Raw genomic sequence first — 15,039 nt, 5'->3', positions numbered from 1 at the left:
TGTGTACTTAAGGGGGAATAATTGTCCCAACATATTGGGTTTTAAGTCCTTTAAGGTAATAAAATGAACAATATTGGTTTCATTTAAATTGTAGCGTCATGCTATTTCAAATTAAGTTTATTTTGATCAGTTATTTTCCACAACTGTTCAGTGCATCAATAACAATAAGTAAATCTTACTTTTTTCTTCCTAAATTTGAGTTCATGGTATCAACTTTAATCACATGAGACAGAACCTTTGTTTTGCAGTATTGATAAGTTGAGCTGAGGCCTTTATTTTGAAGGAGCCTGGCTCTTTCCGGGGGAAGTTTACGATTCTTCATGTCGTAGCTATACTTTCGCTTTGCTCTGACTGAAACATTTGGATTATGGCCACGTTTTTCGGAGAGATTTTGTCGGTGTATTCTCGGGCAGTGGAGGAAGACGAAGAGGAGCTTGAAGAAAGCGAAGAAGACGAACAAATTCGCAGAGAATTGGAAGAGAAGAGGTGAGAATGGCTAACAGTGTAGCATGAGAAAGGCAGAAAATATTGAAACAACAGAAAAGATTGGGACATCATGACCGGTTTAGAACACAAAAAATAATGGATAATTTTTAAAGATGAAAATATACTTGAACTCCATGTGCATCTTTATAACACGTTCGTCTTGACACTTAAGCCTTTAGTGACTTGGTGAGCATCTTTCAGCTAACATGATACATTAGATTCCAGTAGGTGTTCACTTTACCGAGCCCTCATCGACGAAACCATATACTTTATCAATTCATAATAACACTTTTATTTGACATGGTTACTTTTTAAAGTTTTTAGCTCTGTTGCCTTGCAGCAATAATGACCTCTTGTCGGAATCCCATGGGTGGTCTCTGGGCACTCCGGTTTTTAGAAGATGGACAATATTAAACAAACTTACAAAAATTGTCTTTTCCATCCAGTCATATGTTTGATATTTTATTTCATTTTATCTTATTTTATTTATTTAGTTTTTTCTTAATTTATTTATGCCTCTAATAATTTGTTCTGGAGGAAAGAGGATTTCATACCAGGTAAAAGCAATCATCTGAATAATAAGCTATTTTTAGCTTATTATTCAGATTATATCAACAAAACAGGGAAAAATGTAACAAACATTCTATCTGCCAGTCTTTTTTACACGCAAGTGGAAATAACTCCAGAGATTTGCTTCCTGTCGACCCCCTCCACACACAAAGCTGAAGTTGGTTTCTGATTGCAGCTTCCGGAAATCGCGAAAAGATGATTCCACCAAAATTTTCACTGCCTTCAGCGTCTTTTATCTATTATAGTTAAAATAGATAAAAGTAGACTCTGCAAATCTGAACTAGCAACTTTGTGCTATTGTCAACTAGTAGCAAAATATTTTAAACCAAGTTTGTGATTTGTGAAACTTTTATATGATTTGTGAAACTTAAATAAAGGGCGATTTCTGACCCTTTTTGTCGCATCTGCGCCACAGTAGAATTGCTCCAATACTAAAACTTCAACTCATAGACTTTTGAAACCTTGAGTTGATTATTCTCAACTAGTAGCAGAATATATAAAACCAGGTTTGTGACTTGTGATACTTTTATATGATTTGTGGAACTTCGATAAAGGCCTTCGGCAGCTCTAGTTTAAACAACAATTACACTCTTCAAACTTGGGCTAAAATATTCTGCTCTAATAGCAGAATATATAAAACCTAGTGTGTGATCTGTGAAGCCTTTATTTGATTTTGAAACCTCAGTAAAGGGCCATTTTAGCAATTTTTTCACTACCTTTAGCATTTATGGGAGAAAACAAAAAGCTAAAACTGGACATAATAACAAAATAATAAAAATTTTAGAGAATGAGGAGTTCAATTCTCATGTGGTCCACATGTAAAAACTGTCTGGAATTGCCCTATATTCAAGTTTCACAAATCAGATAAAGGTTTCACAAATCACAAACTTTTTAAAATATTGCACTAGCAGAGCAGAATAATCTAGTCTAGGGTTGAAGACTCTAGGTGTTGTAGTTTTTTTTTGTAGAGCATATTAAAGAGACTGAAGGTAGTGAAAAATTTGGTGGAATTGCCTTTTAGCCATTTCCCAAATTGGAAGCTGCAGTTGGAAACCAATTTCAATTTTGTTCTACACTTTCAGGTTTCAGTTTTCAATTTTTATTAGGTATCTGACTGCATGTCACCACAGTCATAGCCCCACAATCATAAGTACTGCACTCTTCTTCAGGATCAACAAAATTTTTAATTACTCAACTGCACACAGTAATTGTAATTAGTTATATAGTTTATTGATATTTATTAATCCCCTCATACAGCAAACAGCAGAGGAAATTGGAAGAATAACAATTCTGACAATACCGCTTGTTGCTCTTAACTTACTTTCAAAATTATGAAGAGCCTTAACATCTGAATTGTTATTAAATTAAATTGAATTCGGTTTAATTATACTTTTTCATACTGAAAAAGGAAAGATGTGTTTATTTTATTAGTAGGTTCACAGCTAATAAAATAAACACTTCTTCCATTCTGTCATCACTCTGGCTATGACACTATGGCCCTTGATGGGGTGACACTACAGGAAGTAAGAGCATCCCTGGCGGTGAAAATGTGTGAAAAATGTCAGTTGTGAACGTCATTCCAGATCTCTTTGTTCATCACCTCATTTGCCTCTGTGAAGGTTTATTCTGTTGGGCTTACTATGTACTGCTTAATATGTAAGTTAAGCTAGTCGTCTGGCCTCACCCTGCGGCCAGTTTTCCAGGTCCAGCTGGGAACTCTCAGCGGCGCCGGGGTTATCCGACCCGGAACGGTTACACCGGGGCTGCTGCAGGTGCTCCGATCAATTCTTGAAAAAGAGGGACCAAGTTCTCTCTTCCGAGGACTGGGGCCGAATCTCGTTGGTGTTGCCCCTTCAAGAGCCATTTACTTTGCTGCATATTCAAAATCAAAGGAGATGTTCAACGGGCTGTTTGTCCCCAACAGTTGGCTGGTGCCCATGTCCTCAGCTGGTACTGCAGCTTTTGTTACCAATTCTCTAGCTCATCATTTGCATTTCACGTGTCATATTTGCCGTTTTGATTAAGCAGTACATAGGGGCCATAATGTTCCTATTGAATAAGAGTTTACTCTGTCTCTTCTTGTCAAAGTTCTTTGCAAGGCGAAGTGTGTTTTATCTTTTCAGTTTTGCAGAATACAACAAAATTGTTGATATTGTTACTAGTTAATTTAAGAATATTAATTATACAGTGTGTGCATTGGATCTATCACACATTGACAGAAATGGATGATCAGGAAGCAGACAAAACCGAGGAAAACAACTTTTGTGGGTGTTCTATTCGTTATTTGATAGAAATCAGACGTGCTCTTCTCAGACACTTTTATTAAAGTAGCTCTGGCTCGTTTGCTCACACAGGTGTGTCACTAATGACTCTCTACTTCTGTTGTCCTATTCTTTACATTTATGCAATCACCTATGTTCGTGACTGCCATCTAGTGGACATAAACAATTCATTCAATCGTCACAGGTGTTTTGCATCTGTTTGTACCACAGTTTTTTTTCCTTCCACTTAACTTTCCTTTATCTCCGGAAATGGCATTCCGTGAACAACCAGTTTCATTAGCAATGACCTCTTGTTGGTTAATTACTGCATTTTGGCAACAAAATTTTTTTCTTATTTAAAAAATGAATTTAATTATTAATTTGCATATCTTTTAATATATTAAAAATTTTTTTCAATAAAAAATTTGAAATTTAAATGAAAAATATGAAGAATGTGCCAAATTCTTTGTCTGATAAGTTGTCAATAGTTTATAGATTAATCAATTATTATTATTTTTTTTAAATCATCATTTGTAGTCATATTATATGTTATTGTTAGGAGTTTATCCTGCAAAAAGTCATAGATGATGTCAGGGTGTCAGCAGTAATTATAAGTTTTAATGCGTTTTTGCAGGATAAAAATAAAGATGATGAAAATGAAAATGGTCGGCACAAAAGTCTATGCATCACTGTATTTGTTCACAGTGTGATTTAAGGGGCCATTTTACTGCTGGAGTGTCTCTAGTGAGTGACATGTTTCTATTGTGTTTCCTATCATTTTTCTGTTGTGTGAAGGGGCTGAGCTGAAGCACTTTGAATAATTCAAATTAATTCAACAATGCTGCGTTCTGCAAAACAGTAACAGACTAGTCAGAGGCAGAAAATGAGGCATTACATTTTAATCTCTTAAACAATGACGGATACTTTGTAATGTAGCTATGTTCTTCTTGCTTATCTTGTTTTAGCATTATGTTTGGCCCATAAGGAATAAATCTGAGGTCTTTCTTCTCAGAACTGTTCATCTCCACTGGAATCCTGAAATCTCAGAGTTGTTGAGAGCCGGGAACAAGCTGCAGTGTTCCAGGTTCATCCTGGCTGTAGGACCCAATGCTGCCAGTAAGTGAGACCCAGCTGTTGAAAAGCACCCGAGACATCAAACTGCATAGACAATAACAATAAACGTGTTTGGAAATGTAAATGATTAGTTTTAGCTAAGAACCTCAATCTTATTATCTGTGTGTAATGGAGTCTGTCGCTGATCAAAATAAATGTATTGATGATTATCACTAAATAATGGCAAAATAAAATTTGTAATATTTAGTCATAAGAAAATAAAAAATTGGCATACTTAAAATAAGCAGTGTTGAAATAGAACAAGTGTTTGAAATCAGATTTTGAGGGTGATGTGATTTTCCACTATAAATTGCATTGGAAGGTCATTGATGATGTAAAAGCATCATCAATATCATCAACAATATAACAGTATATTTTGTTATATTGTATAAAATAAAATATTTTCTAAATAGGAAATCATTCTTGATATTATACTGTCACTTAGTGCACACATCAGAGATCTAGGGAAACTTGTATAAAAACAACGTGTCTACATGCTACTGAAGAAAGCTATACGAGTTATAACAGTGTCTGATTATTTTCACCAACCTAATAAAATACTTCTTACATCGCATACTTTAAAATTTTATGATTCAGTAGAGTAGCGTTTACTATGTACAGAGCCTATAATAAACTCCTTCCAAGGTATATGCAAAAGCAGTTTGAAATGAAAGGAATACATTTTAAATGAACAGAAAATAATTTATTTAAAAAGCTAGACAAATAGTAAAAACTATTGTACACTTCAGTTAGTGGGATTCAGGTATAGAATAATTGTTGTAAAGAGTTATAACTGTGCTTTTCACTCCAAAATTTTTTTGGAAAGTTATTGCTAAATGATACAATAAGATTATGAATTTGTCTTAGCTGGAATTCCTTGAAGATATGTTTCAGAAAAATATTTAAGGTTCTGCTGCATTGATTTTAATGATGATGTATGTACAACAAAGTGAAGGTATAGTAAGTTTGTACTGATTATACTTTCACTTTTTTTGGTCTACACTTTGTGTTCTTGCCATTGACAGGAATTTAAATATTGTTTATCTATTTCTGTACTGTGTTGTCTTGTTTGTTCTACCTTGTGCATGTTTTCTTTTTTGACTTATGTATGGAAAGATTAAAAATGGCCAAAAATAAAGTGTAGAAATCAGAATACAGGACTGAAAATGCTTTAAGCCTGGGAAGCACTCTGATGTGAGCTGTTGTTGAATACAGAGAGGATGTGTCTTCACAGGCTTCCTGTCAGCGTACATTCTTGTCTCTGCAAACTGGGATGAGGTTGGGCGTGCAGTGGCGTGGAACGAGAGGAGCCGGTCTAGAACTGGGCCGAGTGGTGAAGGGTCAGCATGTGTTTTCTACAAACACAAGGACGAGCCAGCAGTAAGTGACACAGCGAGAAAAACAGCCCCTCAGAATATCTGCTGTAGATTATCACCCCAGGAAACACATCATCACCGTGACAAGCTGCTCCTTTTTGTACGCTTTATGACATATTTCAGTGTCTCTATTTAAAGCTCACAATAAGTTTGACACTTTCAAGGTTTCTGCTCTAATAATCTCTCATTTGGAATTGAAGGGTTTATCAGTGCTATATGACTGTGGTAAAGCACATTTATCTGTCTGTCCATCCATGCCTGTTCAATCCATCTGTTCATCCATCCATTTTTAAATCTGTTCATCCATTCGTTATTATGAAAGAATCATTTTCACAAGTGGTGGTGCTCTCCATTTGTTGATTCAGAGTCTGTTCCCTCAATTATCATAAAATAACTGTTGGAAGGAAGCAGTGAGTCAAATCTAGAGGTGTGTGTGTTTACATTCTGTCTTTCCATATTTACTAACCTGTAATTTAACCAAGACAAAGACACTGATGGACAGAAAGTGAAATCACTGTCAGAGATTTCACACCTGTCCTGCTGCTTTTGTTGGCAGGAAAGGAAATAGATTGATGATTAATCAATGGAAGAACCATTTATTCTGTTGATTATTATTAAGAATAATTTGTTGAACAATTGATTATTCTATTATTATTCTGTAAATGTCAGAATAATCAATTATTGAATGAATTAATTATCTGAATAATCGATTGTATCTTTTTATGAAAATAATCTTTAGTTGCAGCCCTAGTTTTGGTAACTTCTTACGGAAAGTAGCAGTGCCAGTAAGAGCTTCCACATTTAAGGTTGTTGTTGTTTTCTAAGTACAAACTTGTAGCGGTTGTGCTGTGAACATGAGAAAAGCATCAGATATTTGAATTTTTCAGTCAGGCTGACAAAATCAAAACTGTCAGATTTTGATCACTAGCTGATTTTCTTCTGTGTGGCCAGAATTCAATTACACAATTTATTCTTTGTTTGATTACAACAATGTTTGCACATACTAGTTTGTGTTGAAAAGAATTGAAATACTGGCCAAAGTCAGATTGAACTTAAAAGAAAAGCGAATATTGGCATCAGTCAGAAAAGCCTGTTCTCGGCTGCCAGTCAGTGTAGAGTATCTTTAGACATATTTAATTAGTTCAGTTTCCCTTTAGATTATCTGACTCATTGAAGTCAAGCAACCTTTAAACCTGGAGCAGCAGGATAATGTAGTTCTTCAGACAGTTTTCGCTATGAAAGCCAGTCAGTTTTCTCTCACCTGTTTCTGCCACCTTGTTATAACTCCTTCCAACTTATAGCCTCTTACCTTGTTTTGTCTTCTCTCTGTAATTGGAAAGTGATGAACAAAATCCTTTTGTTTTTTATTTAGGTTTTGATATGCCACGTAACATGCCACATTGCCGAGGACCAGCTTTTCCATTGGACAGAAAAGGTACATTTTTCTCCAGCTTAATCACCCTGACAAGACTGACAGTCTACTCTGGTAACCCACAAAAGGAACATTTTTACTTGCTCTCCTAGAGAAGGCCATACTCACATGGTAACATGATGACTTAAATAGAATCACTTTTCTTAGAGTGTGTCATTAAGGAAGAGTTATGGAGCTTTAAAGTGAAAATCTGAGATTCAGAGACATTTTATCCTTTTGATAAAATGTCTCATGACATTCAAATATGGTCAGATTTATAAGTCTATTGTTTGATTTATTTTTTTAAAACCAAACTAGAGCAGAGATCCACTCAGTGATTCTCAGTGGATGGTTTTTGGTAAGCTGTTTTAGAAGCAGAAAATGGCCTGTGTTCCTGCAGCAGCAGAGAATCATGACAGATTTCACTCCTGTCAGCAGATCGGAGGAAAATGGAGCTATAATGCGTTTTCAAAACCAGACGGTTGCAAATTGGAAAAACATCGGCTGGTCTCAGAAATGTCAGCTTCAGTTGCCAGATGCTATTGTTTGGTTAGAAACTTACATAAAAAAAAACTTGCCTCTCTCTTTATTTCTTTGGACATATTAGATAAATTACTGCAGAATCAGGAGCTTAGTCTTTTTCTCTCCCAGGTGTTCGGCTGTCTGCAGACCAGAGGATTCACCGTGACCGTGCTGTCTGACAGCTCTGTGGCTGATTACAAGACAGCAGATTACCTGTGCAGCAGCTCTGCTCCCTTCCTGCGGTCGCTTCGCTCTAGTGCATTCAGCGATCAGCCTGTCTGCCAGTCACTGGAGCAGCCCAACATCATTACAGGCCTCCCAGCTGCAGGTGTGTTTGGAGTTTTTCCTATCCAAACAAGTCTCACTCATTGCTTTGTCCCACAGAAAATCTGCACAGGACTCTGAACAGGAGCAGCACAAGAAGCCTGTCATACTGCTGGGCATATTTAGCAGAGCAATCCATCTCAGTCATAGCTTTTTTTCTGCACATAAAGTGGTGCTCACTTAACCTGAATTCAGTTTGTCCCAGGTCAATTGTTATTTTGGGCTTTTAAAGAGATTTTGGTGTCTAGTTTGCAGTGATAAATGATGCATAAAGGTGTGCTTCTGTTCTTTAAAGGTGACCTATTATGCTCCCTTGAACAGGTTAGGATAAGTCTGTAGCAGTCTTTCTCAAACTGTGGTACCCAGACACTGGTGGTCCTTAGACGCCCCCTAATGGTCCTCCAGGTGTGAACAACCGTTTATTTGCCATGATGTGAGCTCAAAGTGCAATGCATACATTTAGCTTACCAAAGCATTGTGCTAAAATCTTGGTCACTTGAAAGAAACATTGTAAAGAAAACAATGCCAGCATTACTTATATGACTGGAGGAAGCCAAGTCATACCTGCTCAGAGTAATGAGGAGGTATGGAATTGCTTGGAATTGTTCGTGAAGTATCTTTCACGAGCAATTTGATTCTTGAATGGTAGGGATAGGGAAATCTACGTGAGATCCAGGGCCATGCAGAGACCATATGGACACCTCATGCCTAAACATGGTGTTTATAATGGACAATTCATGATGAGCACAGAAGTCCAACAACAACACCACTTAAGTTCAGATAAGGGAGTCCATTCCTCCCAACCACACCCCTCCAGGTCTCATTGTCATTGTCCGCATAAGTATTGAAGTCACGGAACATGGTCCACCAGAACAAGGGAATAAGACTGCCTTGTTGTACAATACTGAGGGGGACTCCAGAAAGTGTGGGTAGTCTGAAATTTTGTTTGGTGTGTAAGCAAACCTGTGCCTTCACTTGTATGCAAAGGGAGGCAACCCTCTCGTTCACAGGGGTGAATCCCATTCTACAGGCACCAAGATGGGGGCAACAAGCATATCCACTCCTTGCCTCTCACCAGGGGCAACTTCAGAGAAAGAAGTATCCAACCGCTTTTGTGGAGACTGGCTCCAGAACCCGAACTATGCATTGAGGCGAGACTGACTATTTTTAGCCATAAACCTCTCAAGAGAGGTAACATTCTACGTTCTAAGAGCCAGCTTCTGTAGCCAAGGTTCCTGCCCTCAGCTACCACATATCCCACACTGCACTCGACCCCTTTGGCCCCTCCCGCAGTTGGTGAGCCCATGGGAAGGGGAAGCCACGTCTCATCTTGGGGCTGTGCCCAGCCGGGCTCCATGGGTTGAAGCTCGGCCACCAGACGCTCACCAACATGCTCCACCTCCAGATCTGGCTCCAGAGTGTCGGTCCCAGTGATCCATGTCTGGGTGAGGGAACACTGTTCCAATGGTTGTGTTCATCATAGAGAGGTTTTGGGCTGCACTTTGTCTGTTCCTCAACTAGAACCTGCCTTTGGTGACCCTATCAAGGGCATGAAGCTCCTAACAGCATAGCTCCTAGGATCACTGGGACACTCAAACCCCACCACCACGATGAGTTGGCAGCCCATGATTATAACAACCTTTTAAATGGTTCCAAAGTAAACCTCATGCTGGGTTTTGTGTTATGAGTAATTGTAACTCCTGGTAATTAATTTCATAATTGATCACTGTTATCAATAAATGTGTGTATGAGACAGTTTCAGCATTCAGTGTCCAATTAGTATAGTTAATACTTAGAACTGTAGGCTCATTATTTTAATGTCTTACTCTATATTTGCAGTTAAAACATACTTGTTAGTGAAAACGCAGAATAAGTATTTAAATTGCTTTCCATCATATTGATTGGCTCACAGTGAATCACTCGAGGATCTCTGTAGGTATTTCCTCCTTTGTTTCTTTATTTTGGCTGTTTCTTATTCAGTTTTTACATGGAGAGGTGGAAAACAAGTATGTCTTCGTCATTAATCGAGTTGCTTAACGTCTGTGCATCAAGCTGGGATTAGCATTCTCGGGGTCCATCTGTTCAGTTAATTCTCAGTTTTAATTTCATGGTAAATCTGTTGTTTTTCTCTAGATTTTGTATAGAAATCTAAATGGTTATGTGTCTTACATCCACTGTAACCATTACATTAGTATATGAGAACCTCTGGGCCTCAGTCTCTTTGTCACCCTCTGCCCTCTTCACTAAGCCTTGCTTGGTGTGCATAATGTCCTAATTCCTTTTAGGATTTATGTGGAGAGAAAAATGCAGTTTTTTTCTTATTCTTTAATATTTGGATACTTGATATAAGTGATTTGCTAGAAAGACAAATGAATCCTTTTTTTTTTTACCAAAAAACTTTAAAATAAATGCAACAAAGGCTTTGCAGAAAGTTTGTGTTTGTTATTCTGATCACAAACTGATTCACAGGAATGAAAACATTGTTTTCTTATATTTCTCCAACAGAGTTGGCAAACACTTTCTGTAGCCGATGGAGACTTAAAGACTCCATGAGTTATTAAGTTTCATGCAGTGAACACAGTTCCAGAGGTTTTTAACTCGTCTTTACTGCAGACTGTAAATATGGTCAAGCTTAGATAAGTAGTTAATATCTTGTTACTGTTTAGTTTCTTTTGAAGATCAGTACAAGATCTAGTTTACTTTGAAAGGTATGTTCTCTTGTCTTTCCCATTTTGTAGAGTGGTTAAGAAGAATTAACTTGTGTATCTATTTATGCCCTGCAAACGCTGAAAGTCAACTGTAAAAAAAGTATTCTTTCACAGTCTGATCAACTTAAAATAAAAGTAAAGCATAACCTAAAAAATGCTTGCATTTAATTTGTTTCATAGAAATTTTGATTGAATAAAAACAATTACCTCAATTTCTCAAATGAATAAAAATGTAAATTTGTTTTTCTACATTTTTCATTGTGGTATTATGCTTTTGCCAAAATAGATTAAACTTTTCTAAACGTGGTTATTGTTTATTATAATTAATTAATGTTTCTTGGATCGAGAAAGAAATAGGTTTGTCCATATTTAATATATGTAACGACCACAAGAAATGTAACCTGTGCAGCTTCTCCTAGAAGAAATATTTACTTCCAACCTGGATCATTTGGGTTCAAAAGGAAATTTTTAGTATGTTTTGTAAATTTTAATTACAGTTTGGATTGATTGAAACCGAGAATGTGTGGAAAGAACTAAAGATTAGTGTGATGATGGAGAGGCCTTCCAACCTCAAAGAATTGGAACTAATCACCAAATATAAATCCTCAAAATACCAGTGAAAACTTCCAAATCCTGGTCAGTAATTTGCGAGGGTTACTTCTTAAAACTGCTAAACTGAGTGCAAAGACAAATTTCAGATGACTCTGATGCTCTGTAGGATTTTATATTTTCAGGAATGCGCAGTCTGCATATGGATAATCCATTTGGCCAGTTGGGTGGACTAACTAGTATTGATTAATGCTCCTAAATTATCTATACATGTATAGATAATTTAGGGGCTGAGATACTAAAGCTCACAGAGTGGTAGGGGGATGTGGTGTAATGGTAAAGGAAGAAAAGACTCGGAAATATGGGAGTGAGTCCACAAGAAGGAAAATATATTTTAATCTAAATCTGTCAGAGCTATGAGCAGGGCTTCAACTAACAGTTAGTTATTGATTTGAAATTTTATTAATCAAATTTTTAAAATGGCACATCTTGCAAATTTTTTTATTAAACCAGTTGAGCATTTTTTATCCCATATTGCAAATGCACTAAACAATGCAAATAAACAAACAATTGAAATCCTTATTTAAATAACTTTTTTTTCTAGGGGTGCAATAAAATGTTTATATTTTTGCTTGATTTTTTTGCTTTTTGCTTAATTACTGCTCTGTGTTGCTTCAGGAAAAGGCCTTTAGTGAGTGTATATTCCGATTAGCAATTAATTGATTACTAAATTAGTTACTTATTTAATCAATTTATTACAATGAATCTGATTAATTGTTTCAGCCATAGATATGATTTAATATGAGTATAACGTTGTTTGTTGTAATGGACCAGTATAAAGTCTCTAAATAGAATATAAAAGGTGTTTCTGATTCCACAACACCTGGAATACTTCAGTTTCACTTTCACACTTTTGACAGCTCTGATTCTCATTCCTGCCTGCTGAGGCAACATTGAGCAAGGCAGTAAGCCCCACACAGCTCTTGGTGTGTGTATGTGGAGGGAAAAAAGTCACTTTGGACAAATGGTTCGCTGAATGAAATGTGGTGCCATTAGGCTTCTTTCCACTCAGATGATGCACAGTCCTGCATCCTGATGTGGGCATTATGTCGCCAGTACACCTAAACACATTTAATCCTAACAAAAAGAGCTTTTATTGGCATAAGGGACCAAGTCTTCATTGCTAATCGGCTTCCTCTTCATCAGTGTCATCCTTTATCCATCAGTTAACCCTGTTTTGTTATTTTCTGTGGTGTTTCATCAGTCCTCAACCACTGCCAGATCCACAGCATCGCTGCTGTTGTCTACCAGTGTTACAGTGATGTCACCGGTCCTGACTCCATCACCATGGACAAGTACAAGCCGGTGCTAACCAAGCTTGTCAGGTCCATACAGGTGAGCCACTGTTCTGTTTATAATAAAGGTCAGTGAAGGTGGATGTATCGTCATGTCCTGCATAACGACAATCTGGCTGCACTCCAGCTGAGACTGTAGCTGCAAGCGTCTGACAGCTGATGGGATTAGGTTTTATAATTACAGGAGCAGCTCATGCCAAAAGCACAAAAGCATTTTCCTTTCTTTTTCTTATCAGTTGCAGAGTCTCTAGTTTCCAAGTTGAAATCCTTTCAGCTTTTTTTTTTATTTTTTTTTATGAGAAATTGTGTTTTACAATTCCCTTGAAGGGGAAAGCAAAGTCAAAGCATTACATTTGACTAACAAAAACTGCTGCCAAATACCCATCCATCATCTACACTCCCTTATCCTTATCTGCAGTCAATGGGCAGGAGGGAGGGTTCATCTCAGTCACACAGGAAAAATAATCTCACACCTAGCCAATTGACCTAACCAGGAGAGAACATGCAACAGTGGTAACAACTGCACCACTGTGCTGCAAAATAAATCTAACTGTATTTTTAAAAAGCAGTCTTTTTGGCAATAGTTATTTTCTTTTCTTTTTACCTACTAACGATATAACAGGCTAATTTTTGACATGTTTGTACTTTTTATTTTTTATGTCTTCCAATAGAGCTGGGTGACATGGACTTAGAATTGCCTTGTTATATTTTGTAGTGCTATTGTGATAACAATAAAACTGATAATAAATTATGTATTACATCTTATGAAGGTAACTGTATGGCACTGCAAACAAATACTGCTCTTGTAAAACATTCCTGCAGTAACTGTATTCAATTACATTTTCAAACTTACTGATATTTATTCATCCTCTTGTGGAACAAATAGTGGCAAAAATAGTAAAAAAAATAAAATAAAAAACATCTGATAATACTGCCAGTTTTGTTTTTTTAAGATTTTTCATTGAAATTGATTGAGGATGATAAACAAAAATTCTTCACAAAATGTTTTTTAAAGAAATTAATTACTCTTCATGTCGAATGTTGACATTTATGTTCACTTAGCAAAATGATAAGTCAAAGTTAGAAAATATCTATGACCATTTGTGGTTTTTAAGCTTTGTAGACCTTCCAACTATTGAGGCATTATCTCAAATAAAATAAAGACCTGACAGGTTGCAGAGTCTGTATTTAATGTAGAGTAATCCAGACCAGATTTTAAAAGTCAGAGTGAAATAGATTTAGAATTGGTGCTGACTTAGTTGGTCCAAATGCCCCCAAAAAGTCATGAAATAGTCAAACATTTTTGAAGACAGGATGGAGTTATTTAATGATTTGCTCAACATCAAGATGATAAAACCATAGAAGGTATTTTTTTGTACTTATCTTGTAAGATTTATATATGAATTGTGAACAGGAGAAATGGAAAGACTAAATTTGAATATGCTGCTAAATTTCCAAGAATTTCGTTGGCACTCTCAGGGAATTCATATTACAAGAGTAATTTATTTTATCCTGGTTTAAGTGTTTTGTTGACAGGAGATTTTAGTCTGAGTGAGACATTTTACCTGGAGGAAGAAATTCTTGGAAAAATAAAATCTTTTTATTGAATATTATTTTCGGAAATTCTCTCCTCAGGTGGACTCATCCCAAAGCACAGATGTCCTCCGCAAGTTTGTCAGAAGCTCTGAAATTCAGAGTAACCTTTATATTTGATACAAGGAACTATGGGATTAAGTTGAACAAAATGTAATAAAATACTGTCTTTTAAAATAAAGTTACTCCTTGAACAGAATTGTTCTATTGTTGTATTTTATTGATTTATTCACCCTTCTATTGATCTTGGGTTCAGTTTGTGCTGTTTTTTTTTAAATTTTTTTAATGGTTTTGTTTAATTAAAATTGTGTTAATACCTTTGCAAAAATGTTTAGTTTTAATGTTTTTTCTTTCTTACAAAATGAGGTCAGAATATTGGATTTTTTTTCCCCCTCAAATGGATTGTGGAAAAAAAAAATCTGTCCAGATTTGCTCAATGTGTACTGTCACCTGCTGGATGAGTTTGATTTTTGTATCTAATAGAAAATCTCTTCTGGTATAATCTTCTTTGTCATCTTTACTTTGACTTCTTTTTGAGAGAGTGAAGAATAACAACTGTAAAATGTATAAATTCATGTCAGGTTAAAAGCTAATTAACATAAAATTAATGGTAAACAATCAGATTGTTTAACTACAAACATAGATTAGAGATGAAAAAATGCATACTAAATGTATATTTGAACTTCTGATGACAACCTCTTGGCAATACATTCAGACTTAAAAATATATTCATTTTACTTTGGAGTTGAAATAAAATTAGGATAAATTTTA

General features: G+C 36.1%; 1 protein-coding gene across 1 annotated transcript; it reads left to right on the top strand.

Moving 5' to 3' along the window:
• The first annotated feature begins 295 nt into the window (after positions 1-295).
• psmg1 (proteasome (prosome, macropain) assembly chaperone 1) lies at positions 296-14,467 on the top strand. The gene is made up of 7 exons (XM_055023507.1): positions 296-486; positions 4,330-4,433; positions 5,665-5,810; positions 7,179-7,241; positions 7,869-8,067; positions 12,585-12,715; positions 14,311-14,467. Exons 1-7 carry the CDS (start codon positions 368-370, stop codon positions 14,386-14,388), a joined length of 840 nt encoding a protein of 279 aa, XP_054879482.1. The 5' UTR covers positions 296-367; the 3' UTR covers positions 14,389-14,467.
• The last annotated feature ends 572 nt before the right edge of the window (positions 14,468-15,039 follow it).

This window comes from Poeciliopsis prolifica, unplaced genomic scaffold (genome assembly GCF_027474105.1).
Source record: "Poeciliopsis prolifica strain line A6 unplaced genomic scaffold, Auburn_PproV2 SCAFFOLD101, whole genome shotgun sequence".
Lineage (NCBI taxonomy): Eukaryota > Metazoa > Chordata > Actinopteri > Cyprinodontiformes > Poeciliidae > Poeciliopsis > Poeciliopsis prolifica.
The sequence above is the reverse complement of the archived record's forward strand: the minus strand, read 5'-3'. Positions and strand labels throughout refer to the sequence as shown.

Bases quoted from the DNA above. Each gene is read 5' to 3' on its own strand.
- psmg1 (XM_055023507.1), top strand. From the start codon at position 368: ATGGCCACGTTTTTCGGAGAGATTTTGTCGGTGTATTCTCGGGCAGTG. The intron at 4,434-5,664 runs GTAAGTGAGACC...GTGTCTTCACAG, and splicing joins TGTAGGACCCAATGCTGCCA to GCTTCCTGTCAGCGTACATT. The intron at 12,716-14,310 runs GTGAGCCACTGT...TTCTCTCCTCAG, and splicing joins AGCTTGTCAGGTCCATACAG to GTGGACTCATCCCAAAGCAC.